General features: G+C 34.2%; 1 protein-coding gene across 3 annotated transcripts in view; it reads left to right on the top strand.

Annotated features, from left to right (window-relative positions):
• The window catches only part of KCNH7 (potassium voltage-gated channel subfamily H member 7), a 474,524-nt gene that overhangs the window by 414,864 nt on the left and 33,689 nt on the right, over positions 1-25,971 (top strand). For all 3 annotated transcript variants that reach the window (XM_025853026.2, XM_073883322.1, XM_073883324.1), the window contains 2 exons: positions 7,197-7,396; positions 25,385-25,637. In XM_025853026.2, the coding sequence (XP_025708811.1) occupies positions 7,197-7,396; positions 25,385-25,637 (453 nt within the window). The remainder of the gene's footprint in view (positions 1-7,196; positions 7,397-25,384; positions 25,638-25,971) is intronic.

A 25,971-nucleotide genomic window follows, 5' to 3' on the forward strand; every position in this document is an offset into this window, starting at 1 on the left:
GAAGGAAAACAAACAAGATGTGCCCCATGATATCTTCAGCCTTCTGCCTGGAGTCACTTTCTGGACCACACAGGAAGGAGAAGCAACATAAGCAGACACCAGTGGTCCCACTGAGTTAAGAAAACAAGATCAGAGGTCATGGTGGCTAAAGTGCTAAAATTTGCAAGACAGACAACCAGAGAAGAGGCAGCTATGGCAGAGAAAAGCTCCAGAAATATGCAGAGGTATCTCCTTGGATCGACTGATTAATACTAAGTCACAAATGCATAAGGGAAAACTCAAGGCCTGTCAAATAAATACCAGAAATACCATAAATTGAACAATTTCCAGAGCTCACACATGTATTAAAAATATTCAAGTCCCTGTCAGTAGAGTGAAAAGTCCTCATTGAATATCAAAGGTACTCATAAAAATTTCAGAAAAATGATGCCATAGTACTAGGGCTAGTCTATCCCTAACAAAGCTTAAAAAGTAAGCCTCAAAAGGAACAGGCTGATCCACAAGTATTTTAACTGTGTGCAAGAACAATATCGAAGATTTATATCCAGCAGTGAACATGTTAAATTTACAATGTCCATCATCCATTAAAACATTAAGAGATATGTTAAGAAACAAGAAAATGTAACCGATAATGAAGAGAAAAAAATTTTAACACAGAATCAATAAAGAAGATGTAACATATACATACAATGGAATATTATTCAACCATAAAAAGAAAAAAAGAATGAAATCTTGCCATTTTTGACAACATGGATGGACCTTGAGGGCATTATGTGCTAAGTGAAGTAAGTCAGACAGAAAAAAACAAATGCCCTATAATCTCACTTATATGTAAAATCTAAACAAAACAAAACACAAACAAATAAAAATAACCAAGCTCATAGATCCAGAAAACAAACGGGTGGTTACCAGAGGCTGGGGGTGAGGGGTAAGTAAAATGGGTGAAGCGAATCAAAGGTACAAATTTCCAGTTATTAAATAAATAAATAAGGATGTAATGTACAGTATGGTGATTATAGTTAATAATACTGTATTGTATATTTGAAAGTTGCTAAAAGTAAATCTTTTTTTTAAATCTTAAAAGTCCTCATCACAAGAAAAAAGTTCTGTGACTATGTATAGTGATGGATATTAACTAGACTTATTGTGATGATCATTTCTGACTGTATACAAATATCAAATCACTATGTTATACTTGTGAAACTAATATAACATTGTACGTCAATTATATCTTGATAAAGCAAACAAAAGCCCAGAACCAGAATTGACAGAAATGATGAAACTAGCAGACAATACCAAGCACTTTAACAAATGTGTATGTGGACTCCCAGAAAATTGGGAAGAGAACCAGAAAAAAAATTTTTTTTAATGGCTGAAATTTTTCCAAAATTGATAAAAGCTATAAACCACAGATCCAAGAAGTTTAGTGAATCCTAAACAGGTTAAACACACACACACACACACACACACACACACACACACACACACACACTAAAGCACATCATACTCAAATTACTGAAAACTAATGATAAAAAGTCTTAAAGTAACCAGAGAGGGGGGAAATAGGACACATCATGTACAGAGGAAAAATATCTGGTTGAGAACATATTTCTTATTAGAAACAATGCAAACCAGAAGACAATGTAATAAAATCTTTAAAGTGCTGAAATAAAAACAAAATCTGTCAACACAGAAATATTTGTTCAATTAATCTATTCTTCAAAAGTGACAGACAAACAAAACCTGACATAATTCATCATAAGCAGAGTATAAGAAATAATAAAGTTTTTCAGGTGAAAAAAAATGTTATTAAGATGAAAATTTGGATCCAGAAAAACAAATGAAGAACACTAAAAAAGGTAAATATGTAGATACGTTTAAAAGATTTTTTTCTCATTTTTAAATATCTTCAAAAAATAGTTTTTAAAGCAAAAATCAGGAGAACGAATTTTAGGTTTTATAACATATGTAGAATTAAAAATGTGACATTAATAGTATAAAAATGGGAAGGGGGAATGGAAGTATATTGTTACAAGATTCCTACATTATCCATGAAGAAATATTATATTATTTAATATACAGAGTGATACGTTAAAAATGCATACTGTAACTCTTACACCACAGCTAATAAGCCAATAGGGAAGATGAAATTAAATAATCAGATTAATAAAACCAAAAGGTAGGAAATAAGCGAAATGGGAACCCAGAGAAAACAAATAGCAAAATGGTAGATTTAAACACAGCCACATTTATAATTCCATTAAATGTAAGTGAACTAAACTCTCATTGAACTGCAGAAATTGTCAGACTGTTTTGAAAAAGGTTTCAACCATACTTTGTCTAAAGAAAACACTTAAAATATAAAGAGACAGGTAAAAAAATGGAAAATGATGTACATACAATCACTAATTGTGAGAAAATGTAAGGAGCATTATTGATTTCAAAGAAGACTTGAAGGCAAGGACTATTACCAGAGACAAAGTAGACACCACAGTCTTAAGTGTAGACACCCAATTACAGAGCAATTACATTAACCAAAGACTGACCAAACCTAAATGAGAAATAGACAAATTCACAAGACAAATCTACAGTTACAGTTAGCAATTAACGCTCCTCCCTCTGTTTCATAGAATAAGCAGACAGAAAATCAGTAGAGATAAAAAGACTTGAATGATATTATCAATTAACTTGACATACTGGCAATTATAGAATACCAGCGGGATACACATTCCTTTTTAGCGTATGTGGGATATTCACCAAAGATAGACCATATGCTGGACTACAGATCAAATCTTCAAGACAGGTAATATTCTTTTTTTTTTAAGATTTTATTTATTGATTTGACAGAGACAGAGAGAGCACAAGCAGAAGGAGAGGGAGAAGCAGGCTCTCCACTGAGCAGAGAGCCTGATGCAGGGCTTGATCCCAGGACCCTGGGATCATGACCTGAGCTGAAGGCAGACACTTATCCAACTGAGCCACCCAGGCGCCCCAACACAGGTCATATTCTGAACCAAAAAGAAATCTCAACAAACTTAAAATTATTGAATCATACAGAGTATATCTCCGACCATGAGAGAAACCAGAAATTGGCAAGAGAGAAAGAAAAGAAAGAAAAGAAATGAAAAGAAAAGGAAAGAAAAGAAAAAGTGCTAGACATAGATATTTGGAAAGAAAGTAGGTAACACACCTCCAAATAACCTATGGTTCAAAGAAAAAATCACATGGAAAATTAGAAAATATTTTAACTGAATGAAAATGAAAATAAATGTATCAAAATGTGTGAGACAGCTAAAACCATGCTCAGAGAGAAATGTGTAGCTTTAAGTGTTTTTATTTAAAAAGAAAGGTCTAAAATCAAAGATCTAAGCTTCTATTTTAAGACAAGCAAACTAAACATATAAATAGAAGAAATGGAGATAAGAACAAAAGTCAATAAAATATAAATCATACAAACATTAGAGAAAATTAATGGGAGTATATTCTGGCTCTTTAAAAGAGCCAGTCTTCCAATTAGACTGATGAGACAAAAGACATGTTACCAATGTCTTACATGAAAGGAAAGATATTACTACCCATTATAAAGATATTAAAAGAATAGTAAAATAACATTACAAATTATTATAATAAGTATGACAATTTAGATGTGATAGAAAAGTTCTTTGATACAAATTACCAAAAGTGAAACCAAAAAAAAAATCCTGAGCCATACAATAAAAATTAATAAATTGGATTTCATCAAAATTAGTAACTTTAACTTTTCAAAGGACACTGTTAAGAAAAGGAACAAGCAAGTGACAGACTAGAAGAAAATATTCTCAATACTTAGATCTAAAAAAAAAAAAAGACTTGTATCCAGAATATATAATTTCTTACAATTCTATAATAAAAGACAACTCAATTTAAAAAATGAGCAAAAGATTTAAGTAGACATTTCAAGATATATGAATGGCCAATAAGTACAGGAAAAGATGCCATTAGTCATCAGGAAATGCAAATGAAAACTCAAGTTAGGTATTACATGCCCACTACAAGGTTAAAATCAAAGACTGGTAATACCAGCTGTTGAGTCCGGAACAATTGATATTATAATTGCTGGAGGGAGTATAAATTGACACAAGCTTGAGAAACAGTCTGGCAGTTTCTTATAAAGTCATACATACCACACATTTCCACTCCTAGGTGTTTAAAGGGAAATGGAAATATGTGCCCACACAAAGACTTGTACACAGATGTTCATGGCAGTTTTATTCATGATAGCCAAAACCTAGAAAGCGTGGGATTTCTGTCAACAGAAGAGATAAGCTGGTAGAGCCATGCAATGCAAACCAGAGTGAAAAAAAAAGAACAAATTATTGATACACACAACAGAATTAGTTTCAAAGACATGTTGAATAAAAGAATCAGACACAAATGAATATATACATTATGATTCCATTTATATGAAAACCTAGGCAATGCAAATTATTCTGTCATGACATACATTGGAGCTCAGTGGTTGTCTAGGTTCTAAAGTGAGTGTGTAGGCAGCCAACAAACACAAGGGAATCTTTTGGGGTGATGGAAATATTCCATATCTTGACTGTGTTTGTAGCAGTGTATACGTTTATCAAAATTAATTGATCTGTACAATTAAGACAGATTTATTTTATTACTTGTAATTACATGCTTAAAACATCTAATTTTTTAAGTTAAGACTTTTTAAAAGTTTGTGTAATAGGTAGAAAACAAGTGTATTGGGGCGCCTGGGTGGCTCAGTTGGTTAAGTGACTGCCTTTGTCTCAGGTCATGATCCTGGAGTCCCAGGATCGAGTCCCGCATCGGGCTCCCTGCTCAGCAGTGAGTCTGCTTCTCCCTCTGACCCTCCCCTCTCTCATGCTCTCTCTATCTCATTCTCTCTCTCAAATAAATAAATAAAATCTTTAAAAAAAAAGAAAACAAGTGTATTTGTTCTGTAGGCACATTTCAGCTAATGCCTAATGACCAACTAAATTCATTAATTTGGTTAGCATATCAGATTTTGGGGGTGGTGTTCTAAAGGAAGTTTTAGGATATACCTGCTTTATTTCAATAATATCTAAACCTAAAACAAACCATTTGATGAAATTAGAACTCCCTATTGAGGAAAGCTCCCTATTGAGTTGAGGAGAGAAATGTCCTTATATAGTCTGCCATCTTGCTTTTGACTCATATTTTATGCCAATCGATGGGCATTAACTAAGTGATATATAAAGAATATGATTATGTTGTGCTACTCTCTTGCTTACAGCTTTTAGCTCCAGTTGCTCCTAAAAAATTAGAAAAAATAATTCATGCATTCATTATAATTTAAAAAACTATCACATAGAATTACCTAAGAGAAATACTTGTTATTCATGTATTCAACTATATGCTTATAATCTAGACTTTGCTATCTTGTCAACAAGTGGAAATGCCTGTTTATGATCCAAACTAATGTTTTGTTTCATTTTTATGGCAGTATGGAGATAAAACCACAATATGGAAATGAAACAAAATAAATAATTACTCTCCTCCAAGTAATTATGTGGTTTAGGTAAAATAACTGGCATTGATTATGTGCCCTCTGATTAAATCAAGTGAACTTAATCTGTACTAACTAAACTACTTCCTGAAAAAATGATAGATACTTTGGAGATATAATAGCATGCATAAATATTTCCAACCCTACAATTAGGAAGAGTAAAATACATTTTTCATGTGAATTTCCTTGAATCACAAGAATCAGTTTCAGGCAAGTATTGCTAACTCTCTTCTTAATCAACTATTCATTTACTCAGATTAGGCTCAAGTCTTTTTTCTGTGGAAGATCCAACCAAAACAGCTTATCTATCTTACTGAGAATTATTGTCTTGCACACATCCCAATTCAGGCTCACTAGAGATCTCCCCAACTCTCATCCCCCTAAATAGAGAAAAACAAGGAACCACTCCTTTCTCTGTGACATTCTCTTACTTGGAATATATATGGTAAACAAGGACCATACTAACCAAGAGACAAAGATAAGATGGAAAAGAAAGCAAATGACCAAGGAGATAAGTTGTTTTAAAATGCTGAACCTGAATCTGGCCAAAATCTACTTCAAAAATGATTAAGTGGTTTATAGAAGTAACAGTTTGTAAAGTGGGGGGAGCTGGATTTGTTGGTTGAATTCAGTTGAATCAAACACTTTAAACTGTTCATTTTTTACCACCTGCTCGGGATAGAGCAGTTCCAGTGTCTTAAACATTCGCTACCTTCTCTCTACGGTTTTGACACATGCCCAAAGATCAAAATACAGACCATGTATCATGATTTGACTTTCTGTACAGAATATAGCACTTTTTTAGAATTACTAGAAACTGAATACAAATATAAAAGGAAAGAGAAGATACTCAAAAAACTTATGTTAAGTCATAAAGATTAAGCCAGGAACCACTTAAAAGGGTACGCAACCTAAGTACGGAAATGTATAGCAAGGATTGTTAGAGCAGTTTCTTTCTTCTCACAGATGAAAGAAAAATGTGTATCCTGTTTTTTTCTACAAAAATAAAATTCTATCCTCATATTCTAAGTCAGGGGTATCTATTTTTCATCTAGAAATACTGTAGAAATACTGTAAAAATGAATTCTAATAGATTAAAAAATTGTATACAAATAAATAAGGAAATTATGAGTTCCTTAGAACAATCTATCATTCTTTAGCAAAACCAAAGTATTCAAAATAATCTTAAGATTTATAACAGATTTTTATATTAATAGGCTAAGTTTGAGGCTGAGAGGCAGAGATGTCACAATTTAAAAATTTAAAAATTGACCTTTTAACTCCAGTTCCAGAAAACATATCTGTGGTAACCCTATGACATACATCCTTATTATATTACAAAGAAAACGTTTATTCTAGAGGCATTTTTATCTCTAATCGATACTCCAGATCATAGGCTGATAGTGTAAACAATCTGAGTTTATATTTTAATTTAGAATCCATGGTGAATTAGGAGACTTTTCTTCTCCAGATTTGTCATCAAAACTATAAAATTTACAGCAATATTGGCTTATTTTTTTTCCCTGTGGGCCAGTGGTAAATCCTTACAACTGGATTGAGATAATAAAAACATCTACATACTTGAGGTTCTCACAAGATGTAATAAAGCCAAAGTGCAATCTTCCCCCATAACTTTGTTTTTTATCCAATCCAGCACTAATGTATGCAAGCATTTTTGGGAATGTATCTGCAATTATCCAAAGACTATACTCGGGAACTGCCAGGTACCACATGCAGATGCTTCGAGTAAAAGAGTTCATCCGCTTTCACCAAATTCCCAACCCTCTGAGGCAACGGCTTGAGGAATATTTCCAGCACGCATGGACATACACCAATGGCATTGACATGAACATGGTATGTATTCCTGTTTTCCACAATGGAAGTACCTCAGGCATTATAGCTACAGTCCAATGGGAAAACCAGTCTCACCAGCTTTGAACCCCTTGCTTTTGTTTTCCTCTCAGATGTTTATTTTCTCCCCTGGAGATAGTCTCTCATTCTCAATTCATGGCATTGCATGATGCTATATCTAGTTATATTGTGTGGCAAAGGCATTATAACATGATGCAAACTGATATAACTGTGTGTAGTAAATTCCCACTTCCAATTAGAGAGAATATTGCTAACATGGGATTTGGGCTTTCACCACATGTCCTAGCTGCCAGCACCCCAAAAAATAGTTGGACCCATGTGCATTAAGATTTGACAAGTAAACAACAACAACCACTATGATATCCCCAAACAGAAATCCAAAGTTAACATTCCTTAAAAAAAAAAAATAGAAAAATAGGACACTGAAGATTTGTAGGAGAGGTTAGGGAGCTTAAGCATGCTGTAAACATTCTATCATAGGAAGTTTCATGTTTCTGTTAAGGACAAATTTTTCTATATTTACAACAATTAGCTATGTGCCCTTTTACTGTACCTGGTTTAATGCATCTTTCCTTTCAAAGGGGATATGTGGAATTCTTCTTAACTTTTAAGCAAATTCAACATCAACAATCACTTTTAATAATTCTTCCCACCTCTATCAATTCTTTAAAAATCAACCTAATTAATAACATGACCATGATCTAAAGAGCACTTTTTATTATTAGGTGAATTGCACACATTCTTTTCACCTGTTTGGCTATAGAGACTGATTCTTAAAGATAAATTATGTGACACATCCAAATTCTGTGGCATATCACAGACCTATTAAGAAAGATTAAAAATATGATGCTCTCCCATCTATCAACTCCTCCACCAGGCAAAGGCCCTGTTTCTAAGCATTCTTCAGAACATAAAACTACTCACATTTAATGACATGAACAGCATAATACAATTTTTGCATAAGTGAGCCAATGCAATTTAGATTGACATTTTTATATTTGACCCATAATATTTTAATAAAAAAGCAAAGGTTCAAAATTAGAAGTCAAAGGACAGAAAGCATTGCAAATATTGCCCAATTTGAAAGCCATATAAGGATGTTTATCAAAGCTGTGTGTGATTTATTGGACTGAGAAGTAAGGACATGCCATTATAAAAATTTTAATTTGGAAAGCACATTTCATATAAAAGCATAACTGAATTCCATGTGTTATTTCTAATTATCCCAAAGTTATTGTGAAAATTCATTTGATAAATTGCTATCACTAAGATAACACTTTAATCTCATAAGAAAGCACCTACAAATGAATCATTATATGTATTTCCATCTGTATTATTGTTGAACAAAGATATCAGCATTCAGAAACTATTGGGGATTCTCTAATGCTGGGTTGGCTGAAGCAGTGTCAAGAATTTTTAATCAAAACACGTGTCACTCAATTTTGTTGTTCCATACTGCCAGATTATTTCAATAACATTAATCAACAATTATTTATTGTACATCCCCTCTCCATATAACTAGTTTTGTGACCATTTTTGTGATAAAGTCTATTTTTTGACAACTATTTACCTTTCATTGTTTGACTCTATTACCTATGAATATGGTTTATATACCACTTGCCTATTTACAATGTACTTATGAAAGATTTATCTCTTTCCTGTCTGCTTCACACCTTAATACATGGAATCACAACACCCACCGGTAAGAACAGGAGGTATTTATATCCAATTTAATTCTCGTGTAAATTGTGGAGAACACCCTTGTTATCTGTCAGGTTTAGAGCTTGTTAAGTGATTTCCAATGTTAGTTCTGATCTTTATTGCATGATGTAGCAGAGGAAATACAAAGCAAGGAACTGGGGAAGATAAACTGGAAGAGGCCAAGTACAGAACAGAAATCCTTAACTTTAACAACAACTTGACCTCTAGTAATATTTATGTACAGTCTCCCCCTCCCCACAAAAAGGCACTTATCTGCTCTTTCCTCCAATCTGGTAAAGGTTATGGGTATACGGTTTGCATTAGATAATTGTCATAAAGAAAATGTCATTCTCTTTCATCATCCTCTATTTTCATGATGTAGGTGCTTTTCTTTCCTCCCATCTGCATGCCTGTATTACATGATCCTGGAGTGTGTGAGCTCTAAACCATGTGCCACTGAGTCTTGCATGTGGTTTTGAGAGCTTGACTTTGCACGAACTTCTTGTTTGTACACAGTGTCTACATTTCTCATCTTGTGACTACAAAGTGAGTAAAAAATCAAAGTGCAAGATAACTGAAAACTCAGCAAATGGAAGATGCTTGTTTATTAAGCACAATGTATGAAACAAAGAGAAAAGTAACGGTACTCTTAGACTATTGAGAGATTTAAAAAAAAAAAAGAAGAAGAAATCAAAGTGGATTTTTTTACCTCCCAAACCACATTGTTATAATCCCCGTGTCTTTTTAATTTATTGTTAACTAAATAATAATTTAGTAATAATTTAAGGTGATTTAAATTTATTTGTTGTGATACATAAAAGTACATCAAACTGTTGTATTTTACATCAGCATTTCATATTATTTTGTTTAAGTATAACCTTAAATATAATTTCTCATGAAACATTTCAGGTCATTTTTCTTTTACTTTCAACCATATCAAAATTGGGTACAAGTTTTCCAATCACACTGTATTAATTGACTCAAAATTATTTTTCATAACCCCAAACATTTGATTCCTTGATAGATCTCAAAACATAGAAAAGAATCTACCTAAAATGTGCAATCATATTTCTTATTTCCTGGATCTTTTGCTTTTTTTGAAATAGCCATTGCCAGAATGGTCCAGAACCAAAAACATTCAGGGGACATTTATGGGCTCCCTTTCAATGGAATGAAATGGTTCAGAATACAAAAGGAAAAGGGTCAGGAGAATGAAGTTAGAGAAAGGAAAGTGTTCTTTTGTGTCTGATGTCAGGCTTAAGAATAGTGAAAATTGTCTAAAAAATATCTATAGGTCAATTCTGGTAAATTGTTCCCTTCTTCTCCTCCAAATTTGACTAGTTAGGGGAAGAGGAGATACTTTCTCAGATTAAGACTGAAGGTATCTCAAGAAATTTCCTCCAATCAAAGCTGTCTTCTGACCCAGTCTGAAACTTTCTGACATTTTCCAACATTGATTTTAGTTACAACATGGGCAAGAACTGAAAATCATCTTCCATGTCAGTGTAGAGGCAAGTTTCTTCATGTCACATACAAGAGCCTGGCTTGAATAAAGAATCCCAATAACTATGCTCTATACATCATTTCAGATGGAGAGAGATAAATCATTTATGACAGAAACTACTTCAGAATTTAAAAATATATCGACATGGAAGAAAAAATTTTATGAACACTAGTGAAGAATTTTATTTCTTACCTTAAAAATGTCCCACCAATAATGCCTAATAATATAAAACAAATTAGGAATAGGAATTCAGAAGACCTAAACATTAGCTCTTCAATTTGCCACTAATCTTGGACAAGTCACTTAACCTCTCTGCAATTTCATTACACTTGTCATTGTCAAATGTGTTTAAAGCACCAGAACTCAAATATGCTAAATGTATAGAACAATTATTATGGGAGTTTTTCCGCTTGAGGATGGAGACTCTAACCTATCTGCTGCCTGTTCTTTTGCTTTCTGAGCGGGCATCTAGTTTTCTTTGATGATGAATTGTTGATGGCAGAGAACAGAAGGGGATCATTTCCTGTAAAAACTAGAACAGGAATAGAGGATCATATGTGGGGAAGCACAAGGAAGAATTAAGGCAGGTAGTCCAGAAACAACTTTGTTTTATTTATTTTAGGAAGAAAAGGAAAACTGACACTTTTTTTTTATCCTGAGGCATTAGTGGAGAAAATTTTGAAAAGCAGACATAGAAAGGAATTGGAATAAGAACGTAGGAAGAGGGATGAATGTTTCAGCAGAGTAGATAGACAAGTTTTCCTTAAAGACAGGCAAGAATGAAAAGAGAAAGGGTAAAGGCACTGGCTTTGAGGAGTAAAGGAGAAAACTCAATGGACTAGCACTACATGGTCTAGTCTTCTTAGTTAAGCAGAGAGTAGATTAAGTCCTCAAAAGGGAGGAGGTATAAAATAAGAGAAGAGTTAAAGAGGGGGAGAATTTTTATAGATTTCAATCAAAAGTCAACCTCATAGGCTAAAAATGCTTAGAACTACAGTGGGATTCTCAGTGACAAAGCATTCATTTATAATGCCCCCAACAAACAAAGCCAATCAAAATGGAAATGAAATTAATAAATAATGGCATATTGTTTAATAGAAATTCTTACGCTTTGGAGTTGATGTGATGTCTAAGAAGCATCTTAGTGAAAATCTGATTTCCTTTCCTTCCAAGTCTCTTTTACAGCTCCTCTGCTACCCATCAGAGTACCCTTTGCTAACTCTACTGACCTTAACTACTAGCTACTACCTACCTACTACTACTACTACTTACTACTAGCTACTATCTACTTAAATACTAACTACTAACATTGATTATATCTGCATTCTCAATCTAACTCTATGCCAATGAAAATTTTGTTGTACCCAGTCTCTACACTTACCGAAATGACTTCATCTATGCCAGACCTTTATATTCAAATCTCCTCCACTCACAGACTGTTTTGATACACCATAGTGAAAGGCAATGATGAGTTCTTTCAGTCAGCAACTCATATAAAAACAATCATTATGACATTAAACCTCATTGGAAATGTAAAGCAAACTATGCAAAATAGCGTGGCTTGTCTGCACCATATTGTTTTTATCCCTCCTTAACTTTTCCTAATGATCCTTTATATAGTCAGGTTGATAAATAGAGTCAATGAAAAACCTTTGATTCGTTAGTCATAAAGCTTAATAAAATGATTAAAAATATGGTGCCCACATATTTGTTCCTCTAGTGTCAAGGATTCTGCTTCTAAGAATTCTTCAGAAAATAAAATCAGTTACATTGAAAGATATCAATAGCACAACAAAATTTTTACATGGGTGAGCCTGTATAATTTGTATTGATTATTTTTTGTTTGACCAGTAATATTTTAACAAAAAAGCATAGGTTCAAAATCAGCAGTCAATGTGCAAAATGCATTGAAAATACTGCCAAACTTTGAAAGACATGCTGCTTCTCTACACAGCCTAGAAAATAAATTCACACATTTCAAAATAGGGCATGGAGACTGGTAAAAACCTGCATTTAAATGATAATGATCCGTAGGACTGGTGACATCTTTTGGTTTTCTGCAAAGAAATACCTGTTTAGCTTTAGGAGTTGAATTAAAATAGTCGTCTACAATGTACTTTAAAAGATATTTTCATAGACATGTTGATTAGTTAACAGGAACTGCCTGGTTCTACAGAAATTATGTAGGTAATAAAATTTTGCACTAGCAAGAAATCTGCTAGCACATATACTTGCCCACTGTAGACAGTACCTGAACAACAGGTGCTTAAGAAAGGACAAGGCACATGTCCTTCCTATTTTTCACCAACCCATTCACTCTAAAGTCTCAAAAATACCACAGAGAACAATAAATGCCATCTGGAGCCCCCCTGACATGAACAATATCAAGCTTAAGACAGGCATCTGGTATTTTCGGGTCACAAATGATATGTGCTCAGTCATGTTTCACAAATGATTATGGTGACTTCATCCTGGTCTCCAACCATTATCAAGAAGGACTTACTTACAGCTGGCACCATGCTGCGTCTGTGTGAAGGGAGTTCTTAACAGTAGGATTTTATCTCCCGTAGGTCCTGAGCCAAGAGAAATGACAGCATGGCCTCAGGCTTTACACATGAAAAATGTGTAATGAGGCAATGAACATACTACAGTTTCTCCATTCATTAATAATGTTCCTCTTCCAGTAACAGGATAGTGGAAATGGTGTCTCAAATTATTTTTTAACTCTTTAAAATAATGGTACTATTCAAACAGGACTCTAGAGGGCATTTTCTCATGCTGGAGAATTGTGATGTGTTTTCAAGTACTTTCTTTGGCTTGTAGAAACGTGGGAGTAATTCAAACTCAATTCAATTTTAAGAGCACTTAATATTCCACACAGGTTTAACCAATAATAAAAATACAGAGAGTCATCAAAACTCAGTTTTAAAATACTCTTTGTAAATATGACTTTAAGTCCCTTTTAATTCAGATATTAGAGTAATTCAGCATTTATCAAACCAAATGAAATCAAGCCATTCACAATTTCTCCCTAAATAAAAATCCAATATTTTCTTTAATGGAAGAATTACCTGAGATATTATAGGGGCCTGGATATCTATATCAAAATGGATATGTCAATATTCCACCCAATATGTCAGAGGTTTTGAAATCATTTTTTAAGGGTGAAAATAAGCAAAAGTAAGTTCATCCATGCCAATTGCTCTTACAGGCTTAAGGCCACATTATTCAGGGTATTTACATATATCTTAAGTGTTTTTCTTTGTTTAAACATTTTGCTACCCATGGGGATGAGTGTGAATGGAAAAAATAAATAATCATTGCCTCTTTTGTAGCAGATATTTCTAAAACAAAAAACAAAACAAAACAAAAACCTTCTTTTTTTGTTTGCATCTTGGGCTCCTGTTGGGCAGGTGGGCCACCCCCCATAGAAGTCTACACTCAATTTAAGAATGATAAGAATCTTCCTTATTCAGGGCACAGTAACCCAGATGGTATGTTTTAATGCTCTGGAGCTATGTTAGTTCATTTTTTTCCACTCCACTGATAATTGTCTCAGATCGGTATGCTCTATAACACACACAGAACTGAAAGATACCAGTAGCTAGAAACATCTACCAGAGTGGGGAGATAAGTCAAAGACTCACTCCACATAAGTATAATTATTGTATTTGAATCATGGAGTTCCATTTCTAGCTCTCACTTGTTCTAACTGTGAATCACTATGTGCGGATGCCCAGAAATTGGGGCATTAGTCGTGTTTTCTAAGATGGGGGCTTTAGCCCAGAATCTAACTCTAATTTTGTCTGCTCTATCTATGACCAGTGCTTAATATTGAATAGCAGACACCAAGTAGTGAGGTCAGAGCATTATAATAAAGCAGGTATGGTTAATCAGGATATTTCCTCTATAAATTACCTATATATAGTAGCATTTTTGCATAGTTTTTGGTTGCCTTTTTCTTATTTTATAAGAAATCTTCATGAATTACAGATACTAACGTTTTATTTGTCATCTATATTGCAGTTTGTTTCCAATATCTTGTCAATGTGTTGGTTTTGTTAAAAATATCTTTTGGATTTAAAAGTTGTGTTTTGTTTTGTTTTGTTTTGTTTTGTTTTAGTATGGTCCAGTTAGTCAACTTTTCTTATATAGTTCAGAGATCTTGTCCTGATTTTCAAAGGTCCTGCTAAACCTATGGATTATACAAGTAGTTTCCTGGATTTTCTTATAAATTCTGTTGTGTAATTAGAAAGAAAATTCTGTGTTCTGTTTGAAATTTAGTCTTGTAAATTATTTTCTTTACATGAATAGAAGGTAGTAGTGGTAGAATATAAATAAGTTGTTCTTTTTCTATTGATCTGAAATACCACCTTATTTATACATTAAATTGTCAGATATAATTGGTGTACATACCTTTACTGTCAAATGGTCTCTATTAGTTCATTCCTATGGCAACAGAATAATGATTTATACTTAGTGACTTTATACCATGCTTTAATATCTGACAAAGTAGGTCAACCCTAACTAATCTTGTCTTTCTTATTTCCCTAGCTACTTGAGATTACTTATTCTTCCAGATAAGATATATGACTATTTTTATTCAATTACAACAAACTCCATGTTGGCTTTTGAGATAACCCAAAGATCAGATTGTCAGCTCTGGCTAACGAGAGTCAGAAATTGTAACCAACATAAAGATTTACCAACAACTTCAAGAATGTATATAATCGTGGGGCATAAGCAAAACATGGAGATCCTTCCTTATCATATTAGTATGTGTTCTGGCTCAGTGTAACATAGGAGGTCCTTAAACAGTGTATATAATGGCATAACACTTAAGCAAAATGAAACTCTTCTGGTCATTAAACTTCCACACTTTATAGTCTGGAAGTTACATAGCCTACATGACATTTTCCAAGAAGTCATGTCCTATAATCTATTGGTGAAAGGTTTGTTTACCATAAGTAATTTAGATTACATACATCCTGCTAAAAACACTCCATAGATAAGTACCCCACACCCTTAGTGTATTTGCCAGGAGCAGGTCACTACTGTTTTGTCATTGGCTGGTCACCTTTCTTTCCAGGTGTTCCTCAGGAAAGAGAGAGAATAGATGGTCGTAAGCCTGTTGTAATTCCTTTCCTTCCTATGAATTTTACATTAATTTTTACATAACTTTGAAATTCAAATATTAAGTGCTCACCCATGCTGCACATTAAAATCATCTGAAATGCATTAAACAAATTTCAGATCCTCTGTACAACAATTAAATCAGAATTGCTTAGAGTGAAGTTTAAGCATCAGTATTTTTATAAGTCTATTCTAATATGTAGCCAAGATTGAGAACCACTGGTTTAGATCTTTAAAAATATAATCTCCTTCAATAAAATGTCATAATTTTCTTCTTAGAAATTCTTATATTTAATATTACATTTATTTTTAATTTTATACAGCATAGTCAGTTGAACAAATGAAACACATTACACATTTCCATTTTTACCAGCTTATAGATAATAAGGAGTGAAACTATCTTCTTTACAGCCACCTTAACAAATTCCCCATCTTGTTTTGTTAGGTTTTTTTCTTAGTTTAATATAATTTGGTTTAGTTTGGGGTTTGGAGGGATTTCCTTGAGGATTTACTCTTGGATGTTCTAGATATGCATTTGTATCAATGGCATCAAAAAGAAATAGATTCAGTCTCTCTTCTCAAATATTATGATTTCTAGTTTACTAGATCCTCCAAAACAATTTTGAATAGTAATAGCTGACTTCAATAAAAGTAACTTCACAATTAAGACTAATACTTTTAAAATGTCTTTGCATTTCTGAAATCAATCCTACTTGGTCATAGAGTTTCTGATTCTTTGTTGATTTTGTTGGTTAGTAAATTATTTAGAATTTTGCATCTATTTTTTAATGATATTGGTATACATTATATACTCTTAAACTGTTAGAAAGAAATCATCTGTAATAAAATCTTTAAAAAAAAAAAAAAAAAAAGAAATCATCTGTAAAACCATATGGTCCTGGAGGTTTTCATAGTAAGTCTTTAATCACCATTCCAACTCTACTGTGGTAATTATGTATTCTATTTCTTCCTTGGTCAATATTGGTAATGTATGTTTTGTGAAAAATTCATCCATTTCATCTAGGCTTTCAAAGTAGTAAAATTGCATGTAGGATTCTCTTCTAACTCACTTAGTATTTTCTGTATCAGTAGGTACATCTGCCTTCTCATTCCTAAACTTATGTGTTTTTGTTCTCTCTCCTTTCCTTTAGCAGGCTTTTGAAAGATTTATAAATTCCACTGGATTTTGTTCAAGGAACTAGACTTGCATGAATTATTTAGACTTGCTACTATTCTTTTTATTTCCAGCGTCTGCCTTCATTAATTCCCCCTTTTTTTATTTCTGTGGGTTGTCTTATTATTTTTAACATTGTATTAAAGTCTTTCATTGTTTGAATCTTTCTTCTGTAATAATGAAGGTGTTAAAACCATACATTCTCCTTTCAGTGCAAGCTTTTCTGTGGTTTCATGGGTTTTGATATGACACATTCTCATTTTATTGCTTTTTACATTAGTTCTTCTTTGATCCAAATGTTAACATAGAGCGCGGTTCTTAGTTTCCATGAACTTCTGATTTTCTGGTCACTTTTTAATATTTTTCTAATTTTTTTGATTAAAGTCAGGGTTAATGGACTATATAACATTTCTACTTTTATAAATGTTTAAGCAACTACACTTAATGTAGAAGCAATCTGTAGTTGCAATTTTTTAAATGACTCATCTTTTATAAAGATCTTCCAAAGCATTTAGCTGTATTGTCATGGGGATGGGGGAAACCTGCTCTTTTTTTTTACACATATTTTACTCTTTTATGTAAAATATGATTAAATTATATAATTCCACTAACAAGTGCAGCCAGCATAAATAGGTTTCAGAACATACACAGCTGGTTTAAAATTCAATTGGTGGAAGTAGAAATGTGCAGGGACAATATCTGGAACATTCAGAGTGCTGGGGTAGCAAGAACCAATACATTTTACAGAAGAGGAATCTGTTAGGAGGAAGAGAACTTCCACTATTTTGAGAGCTTCTCCTATTTTGTAAAAAATTGTATAATTGCTGATACAGTAATCACTTTCTCTAGAAAACAATTGGAATTGCTGTCTGGCCCCAACGTTTCTGAGGAACATTTGTACCCTAACTGGTACAAAGTGAAAAGGACATTTATGCTACAGTTCTATTCTTTGTTAGTTATTGATAAAACCAATCAATTAAATGAATGGGGAACATATTGGGAGCAACTTTAGAAATCCAATCTAATGGACAGCTGTGGCAAGTCACAATAGTTGATAGAATCCTAGACTAAATTTGAAGTCTTAGTTCTTCCACAAATAAAATCCCTCATGCATTTATGTTTCAGCTTTCACATATAAAAATGGGATAATCCCCACTCTCTGTTCCTTGTATAAAGTTGACAAGTCAATCAAAATATTTGATTCTAAAATATTATCACCTGAGAGATGTTTCTGAAACATAAAACTAGATTTAAGTTCAAGAATGCGTATCAAGTACAAAGTGGTACTTAAATCATTCTTTTCATTACCTGGAAGATTGCACCCCCTTTTCCTTTCTTTGTGAGCAAGTTCAGGTCATTTACAATCAATCCATTTGGGAAGAAGTATTTGCAAAGCATCCAATAGACCCCACTATAATTATACTCTGTTAATGTCTTCCCTCACTCCCTCTCTCAAGTAATTGGGTTGAAGGGAAGGTCCTGAAATTGTTTCTCAGTATCCAGATTCCTCCTATTACCTTTAGAAACCCCAGTGGGTTCCATGGTTTCCCCTTGGGACCTTATACTATAAATCCTAAAGGCAGCTTTTTAAGTCAGGCTCTTGCTGAATTAGCAGAACTCCAGAGTCTGGGTAACAAGGACATGTATGTAAAAGCAGTAAATCCTCTCTGCCTACTCATCATTACCCACACTCCAACTCATCCTTGGCCCTGACTTAATTGGGGTCACTTTAAAGTTTGAGTGTCCTTCTGAAAGCAAAGAAACATCTCACATATCATGCTGTGAACTAGTGATGAGAGCTGCCAGAGTGGCAAGGATAAGAAGCAGGAGGAAAGACTGTTTCATTTTTCAGGGAATCTTTACTTGCACCAAATTCTGTTCAGGATTTATGACATTGTTTGCCATGTCTGTGTGTGGCGAGTTTTTGTTCTATTCATGATTTTCTTCTAAATGATGTAACCATGTGATAAATGTTGAAAAGTTACACATAGAAAATTAGTTGATTTTCCCAAGGCTCATCCTTTCTCAAGGCTCATCCAAGCCCCTCATCTGGGATTGCATAATACTTCACTCTGGGCAGATACAATGTCCTTCCTATACAATAAAATAATTCCTTATTCTCATTAGCCATGTGGAGGTAAAATAAGAAAGCAGATAACAAAGCAGTTTGAGCTTCAGACTAGGGCTATGTATACTTGAATGTTTAAAACTGCTAAAAGAACCCACCTATCATGATTAGTGGTTAAACGTGAAGTATGAAGCATGTAACCCACAAGGAAACATGAAAAATGTGTGCCTCCTATTCCTTAACGATAAATCATAAGCATAGCAATAATATGATCTGGGATGACCTCAAAATTAGGGAATACATTAGCTTCTAGAAACAACAAAAAGCAAGGTTTGGTATCTTATAAGTGGCAAAGATTTACCAAATGCTGAATGCCCACATGGCAAACACTGATTCTATCAAAATCAGAAAATGCTATAAAATATTAAGGCTGTACCTTAGGGCAGAGACTTAAAATTTAATATATTACTTGCATCATCTATTTGATAATCACACTTGAGGTTTAGTGTTTCATAGGGAGTGTTAATTTATGTTTTGATTAATCCTAATGTTTCAAGATCTAAGTGTTTTTAATGAACCAGAGAATTTCCTCAGAAAATTTCCTAATGTCAGTTATCATAGTTACCAAACTTGTTCGTATGATTAATTTGCTGTTTAGGGGAATCATTTAACACACTCAGATTGTCTTCTTATGGTGCCCTTTTCAGCCTGCCTTTAGGAATGTACCCCTCTGCAGCTACACTAAGCAAAACAAATCAAAAGCCATTCATTACAACATAAATCAACTTTCCAATATTATCTGGATAGGGGGCATCTATAAGAAAATACATTTTGATTCTTTCTAAAGCAAATAGAGCATTTCCAAAACCATAGATGGTGTGTGGAGAGAGTTGTGGTAAAATTCCATTCTTGATGCTCTTCCAACAGAAGCTAGAAAGTGTACCTGCCATAAAAGAGCATTTTGCAATCCAGGCTAAGAGACAGCAAGCATTGAGGCATGTGTCTTAAATGTGAGGAAGGAATAATGGAGTTTATTGTCAATATATTGTGAATATTTAACTTTATTTGAAAATCCTTATCTATCAGCATCCAGGTAAAAATTGAATGAGGAAATAAATTTCTCTCTTGCAACTTTTGCCTTTCTTTAATCACATGGGGTGGGGCCAGGAGCATGAAGACTCATAGAATAAAAGGAAACTTTAAACTGCTGGGCAGGGACGAGAGTCATGGTTTTAAGACTATAAATCATCTGCCCTACCCACAGGACACATAGTTACTGTTGGAAGACAAAATTGTATTGAAATTTGATTATAAAAGAACTAATTCCAGAGCAAAATCCAATAAAAATTAGGCCCCACCTTGAAGGATGATATAATAGTTTCATACAAAAAACAAAAATAATAATAATCTTAATTAATATTCATTAAAATTCTTCTCAGACTCCCCTGACTGAAGCTCAGGACACATTTCTCTAATTGTAATCTGTCATGGACTTTCACTGAAACCCCAATACATAAAATAGGTACCATAACTGTTTTATTGGCATAAGTATGTAAGTTTAATTTAAGGATCTACTTATTAAAAAGTAAATGAGACAAGTGTCATTTTGATGAGCACACTCATATCAAATCAGAAATTGCAGGGTTGCATTAACCTCAACCTCCATTCTTTTTTAAATTTTGTATTCCTTGCTCACTATGAAGAAAATTTGGATTCACACTCTGCATAATTGCAAATATTAACAATACTGTAGTATTTATTCCTCTACGTGTGTGCCAGTAGATACACATTTGAGGGAAGTTTAGTATAAAGTTAAATACTTCTGAATTAGTATCTAATCATGTTTGATAGGTGCTTACTATGGGATAGTTAATTATTTCAACTTTTCTCTCCCTGTGTATGATTTCTTCAAGAAATTTTGATTTTAATAATACTATCTTGTGTACTTGTTAGGTTATTCTTGTTTGAATGTCCTTAAAGTTTGGGTCCTTTGGTACTAAGCTATGGGGTTGATTGCTTTTAGCAATCACAGAAAGCATTTCAAACTCACTTAAAAGACTTAAATATCTCATTTGCCTTACATAAGTTGAGGGTCCCAAAGAGTTTTATTCACATAGAGTCAAGTAAAGGAAAATTAACCTTACATTTATAAAATATTCAAGTGACCTTATACCATAATAAAGACATGAGATTTTTACCAGCCTTGAAAAAATTTTGTGGAACATCAGGAAGTTTTAAAAATCCCCCATAACTGCAAATATTAGAAAAGTTAAAATGAGCTTTTCATTCACCTTTAATTAACTGTATATTGAGGGTTCATTTGAACAACCATTAGGATTATAAGTGTCCAGATGTGTACTATAAATATCCAGGCAAAACTAGATGTGGAAAATTCTGATTAAATATATATATTTATATTTATTTTACCTGATTAAATATATATATTTTTTAATCCGGGCATTTAGAGAAAGGCTTAAGGGCCAGGTATATGTTCAGAACATATTTTTTTCATTGTTATGCTTCCATGCCAAGTATAGTGCTTGGTATAGAGTAGATACTCACTATGTATTTGCTAAAAGAATGAGAGCTACTTTTCCAAGCTGCAGGCCATGACCCTGATTCTGGGTGATGCTCCTGGCTCTTTGAAATCAAATCAACCCAATAAATAATGACTTCAGACACACAGTGAAAGGTGCTGTGTACCCTCAGAGCTTCAAAACTTGACAGACAAGAAGGTTGTGTAGAGAGTAGTGGAAATAATTACAACAGTCAGTAAACCAGATGTGTCTTGGTTTGTACCTGTGTACTTGACACACTTACTCTTCACAACCAGATCTCCCAGGCCTGGTAAAAAGCTAATGTTTGACTGTTAAATGAGGAAGTTCCATGTCAGGTAGTTTAGCAGAGGAACCAAACCTAATGAAAAAAAGTACAATGAGTAGGAAGTAAGGAAGGCAACACAGCTGAGACCAACAGAAATGGGTGTCTTGGATGAATACTACTTGAACCTACCCCATTCTCCTCACTCTTTTCCGTGTTCTTCTAGTCTATTTCTCTATAATCCCTCTCTTTTAACTCTGCTTTTAAAGTACCTTTACTTAGGCATACCCCAGATTCCAAAGCTGCTAATTTACGTAGGACGTTTAAACTTCTGGGCTAGTAAGAGATTCACTTACTAAATGTTAACTTCTATTGACTTTTACTTGAGTGATCTATGTAACTAACTTAAGAAAATTAAGAAAGTTAGTGAAGGGCTAACATCACAGGATAAGTCTTTAATCCAGATAAGTCCTTCAAGCCAACATGTGTGTACCTTCTCCCTGGGCCAGCAAAGACTTCTCCATGAAACTCTGTGGTATCTCCAACTTGAGGCCATTCTTTCCAATGGGTGTCACATCTGATAGGATAAATGCTGGGAAATGACACCTAAGGACATTTGAGAAGAGAATAACGTTGAAAAACTTTCCCAAGTACCCTTTATGGTTTTGTGAACGATTCTAAGAATATTGGCATTCCAAGAACATGTTTATATTGATTTAGTAACTGCCTATTTCAAAAAGAATTTAAGACAACTCACAGTGAAAACCTAAGTGCAAGTAAGCCAAAACATTTAACACAAGTCAGAAACAGGAAACTAAATTTATCTTAAACTCTGTGGAGGCAATGGAACACAAAAGTTGGTGGTGAATTTTCTATTCACCAAAAAGATCAAGGAGAATACAATGGGTGTTGTATCTCTCAATTTCTAGCTGAAGAGAACTTACTAGTTCTTCAGGAACAATAAATATGTATGACAAAGAAAAGAAAAGAAAAAGAAGTAAACTATGGAACAGCTACAATGAATGGGATAATTTACATACATTATCACATTTAATTGTGGGCACAACCCTGTGAAGTAGATATTATTAATTATTTTTACAATTGAAGAAACTGAATCTCAAGAAAATTGAATTGAATTAACCAAAGTCACAACCAGTAAGTGTCAGAACTAGAACTTCAGTTCATGCCTATCTGATTCCATAGCTCATCTAACATACTCAGAAAAATGAGTAACCCCTACCTCTATCTCATCTGTACCTTCCAATTCAAAACATGCATACACACCCTTGCGCACATGCATGCACACACACACATGCACAATTTTTCCTTTTATAAGCAGGCTATACTCAGAAAGTATAACAGAGGAACTTCAGGAAAATGCCAGAAATAGCAGCTACAAGCTCAATAATCTCATTCTAATTATTATAGGGAAAGTGCAATTTCCCCATTTATGTGAAATATAAAATGCCTTTTTGTATACTTTTATAGCCAAATCTTAAGAAAAAAATAGACATGTCTAACTTGTTATTCGGTGTGATGCTCTTTACATTTTTATCTGTATGGGAACATCTGAGAATTATACTGAGACCACAACAGTGGGCTTCAGGGAGGAAAAGTAAATCATATGCAGGAAGACCAGTAAACTGGGTTTTTTCCTACTATAGCACCCCCAAATAAAGTGGCCCCATTTCAGAAAACAGTGTGCAAACCTTGCTTAACTCCAGCCTAGCATCACTTGCCAAAGAATCCCATGTGATAGTTTAGACCAGTAGAAAGAGTCAGTGACCTACCAGAGGGCTGGCTCTATGGGAGGAGCTGAGGTGTTTAGGACTGACAGAGCCCCTAGCCCTCAAAAGCAAAAATGGGCAAAGACTAGGCAAGTTATCCTTTTGGCAAGGCCTTCAGTCCAAGCAGGAAATCTGGTAGGAGTCCAGTCACATAGACAAAGTCTGAAAGATAGAGTTAAGGAAAGAAGTTTCAGAAGAGGGAGGCTCATTTCTTTTGGGTCTGAGCCAGGTAATATAGAAACTTCAGGATAGATGTCTGAGTTCCTACAGCTGTGTGGAGCTGGGTAAGTGGTGTCTAGAAATTGGCACACTATTTACTGGTAACTTACAACAAATTTTAAAATCAAAAAACTCTTATTCTCTGGCAAAGAAACACAGATAGATGAAGTGACTTGCGCAAGTGTCAACCTGTGGCAAATTCATGACCAGAACCCATATTCTGTGGGTTTTCTTCTAAAACGCCCTTGACCCATTTCTGTGGGTGACTCCGCAATGGAGGAAGCAAGCTTGGAGGGGGTGGCTGTCATGTTTTCGGTCTTTCATTGATCCGTTTGTATGATACCACACCCATCTGACTGGCTGCATCACACAGGGGTCCTACAGAAGCAGTACGCCCTGGCTGCCTTAACATTTCAAATAGACATAAGTGTAAGTTAACTCAAATGTGGTCTAATTTGAAGTTCCTCCATGAACCATCTACATTTCAATTATCTGGACAAAAAATTCATGATGGCTTTTAGCTATATTGAATAGCAACAGCAAGGTTGACCCAAAATTTAGGAAATCCTAAAATTACATTATTAAGCACTGTGTAATGCCCCTCCCCTCTACCTCAAAGCGCATTTAAATGGATTTATTTTTACTGACAGAGGAAAGTCAACATGAGAATTAAAATCTACATATGACACCCAAAAAAACTAAGACACACACAGAGAAGCAGGAATTGAGTGTCTGGCCCATTATATACTGGGAATTTTATAAAATAATATAGAATTGTATTCAGTTTAAATTGAGTGGCACTTGTCACAAGCTATTATTTAATCTCTTCTATCAGATTTAAATCAGTTGCTGAATAGGTTGTCAAAACAGTAATGCTATTAGAAACTTTATGTTTGCATTGTAAACTTTGGCACAATTTCCATTTCTGAAAACATAGCTATACTTTTAAATTATGTTTGCTGTTCTCCTTCTCTTTCTCTATTTTCAGTGCTTATCAAAATATTTAGTATTAATAGTGTGCATGTGAAACATAAATATTCCACGTACTGTTAGCGAAGAGCACCCTCTGGTCTATGACATTTACAAATACCATGGCTATTTCATGATCATTCTTTTTACTAATTCCAATGAAGAAGTATACCAGAGACAGCACTCCAAATGGACTTGAGATTCCTTCAGAAGGTTGTCTTTCTAGATGTACCACCTTTCATTAGTTATGTCTTACTAATTGTCACATTTGCATTCTATATGTGCACAGTATGATGCTACCTCACATAATGCAGGGAATGAAAAGGAGTGTGAAACATAGGCATCACATTTTAATGAGACAGCATTTGTGTTGAGTCTGAATGCCTGCAGTTAATTCAGAGAACAAGTATTTGAGTTAAAATTCTGACATGTTTCGCAAACCAAGTATTCATTGAGGTAGGCGAGGCAGAAGCATTGTAAGAACTCGTGTGACAATGACTACACTCGCAGTTCTGTGAGCAAGAAATATACTTTATTTCTCAGGTGGCAGTACCCTGTGCACTGGTAGTATGAAACTCTTTATTTTTTTCCTCAGGTCCTAAAGGGTTTCCCAGAATGTTTACAAGCTGACATTTGTCTACATCTCAACCAGACTTTGCTGCAAAACTGCAAAGCCTTTCGGGGGGCAAGTAAAGGTTGCCTTAGAGCTTTGGCAATGAAGTTCAAGACGACCCATGCACCTCCAGGAGACACCCTGGTTCACTGTGGGGATGTCCTCACTGCACTTTATTTCTTATCCAGAGGCTCCATTGAAATCCTCAAAGATGACATTGTGGTAGCTATTCTGGGTGAGTGTTTCAGAACCGGATGGTGACAAATTCAGGTATTAGCTGGTGCGATACGTAGTTTAAAACAATAGAAAACAGGACCGATCCATTTATTTGTGAGTACAAGACTGATAGGTCATTTTATTTTATTTTTTTATCATGTTATATTAATCACCATACATTACATCATTAGTTTTTGATGTAGTGTTCCATGATTCATTGTTTGCGTGTAACACCCAGTGCTCCATGCAGAATGTGCCCTCTTTGATACCCATCACCAGGCTAACCCATCCCCCCACCCCCCTCCCCTCTGGAACCCTGTTTGTTTCTCAGAGTCCATAATCTCTCATGGTTC

Source organism: Callorhinus ursinus, unplaced genomic scaffold (assembly GCF_003265705.2).
Source record: "Callorhinus ursinus isolate GAN/ISIS: 27379988/994484 unplaced genomic scaffold, GSC_fseal_2.0 scaffold2, whole genome shotgun sequence".
Classification (NCBI taxonomy): domain Eukaryota; kingdom Metazoa; phylum Chordata; class Mammalia; order Carnivora; family Otariidae; genus Callorhinus; species Callorhinus ursinus.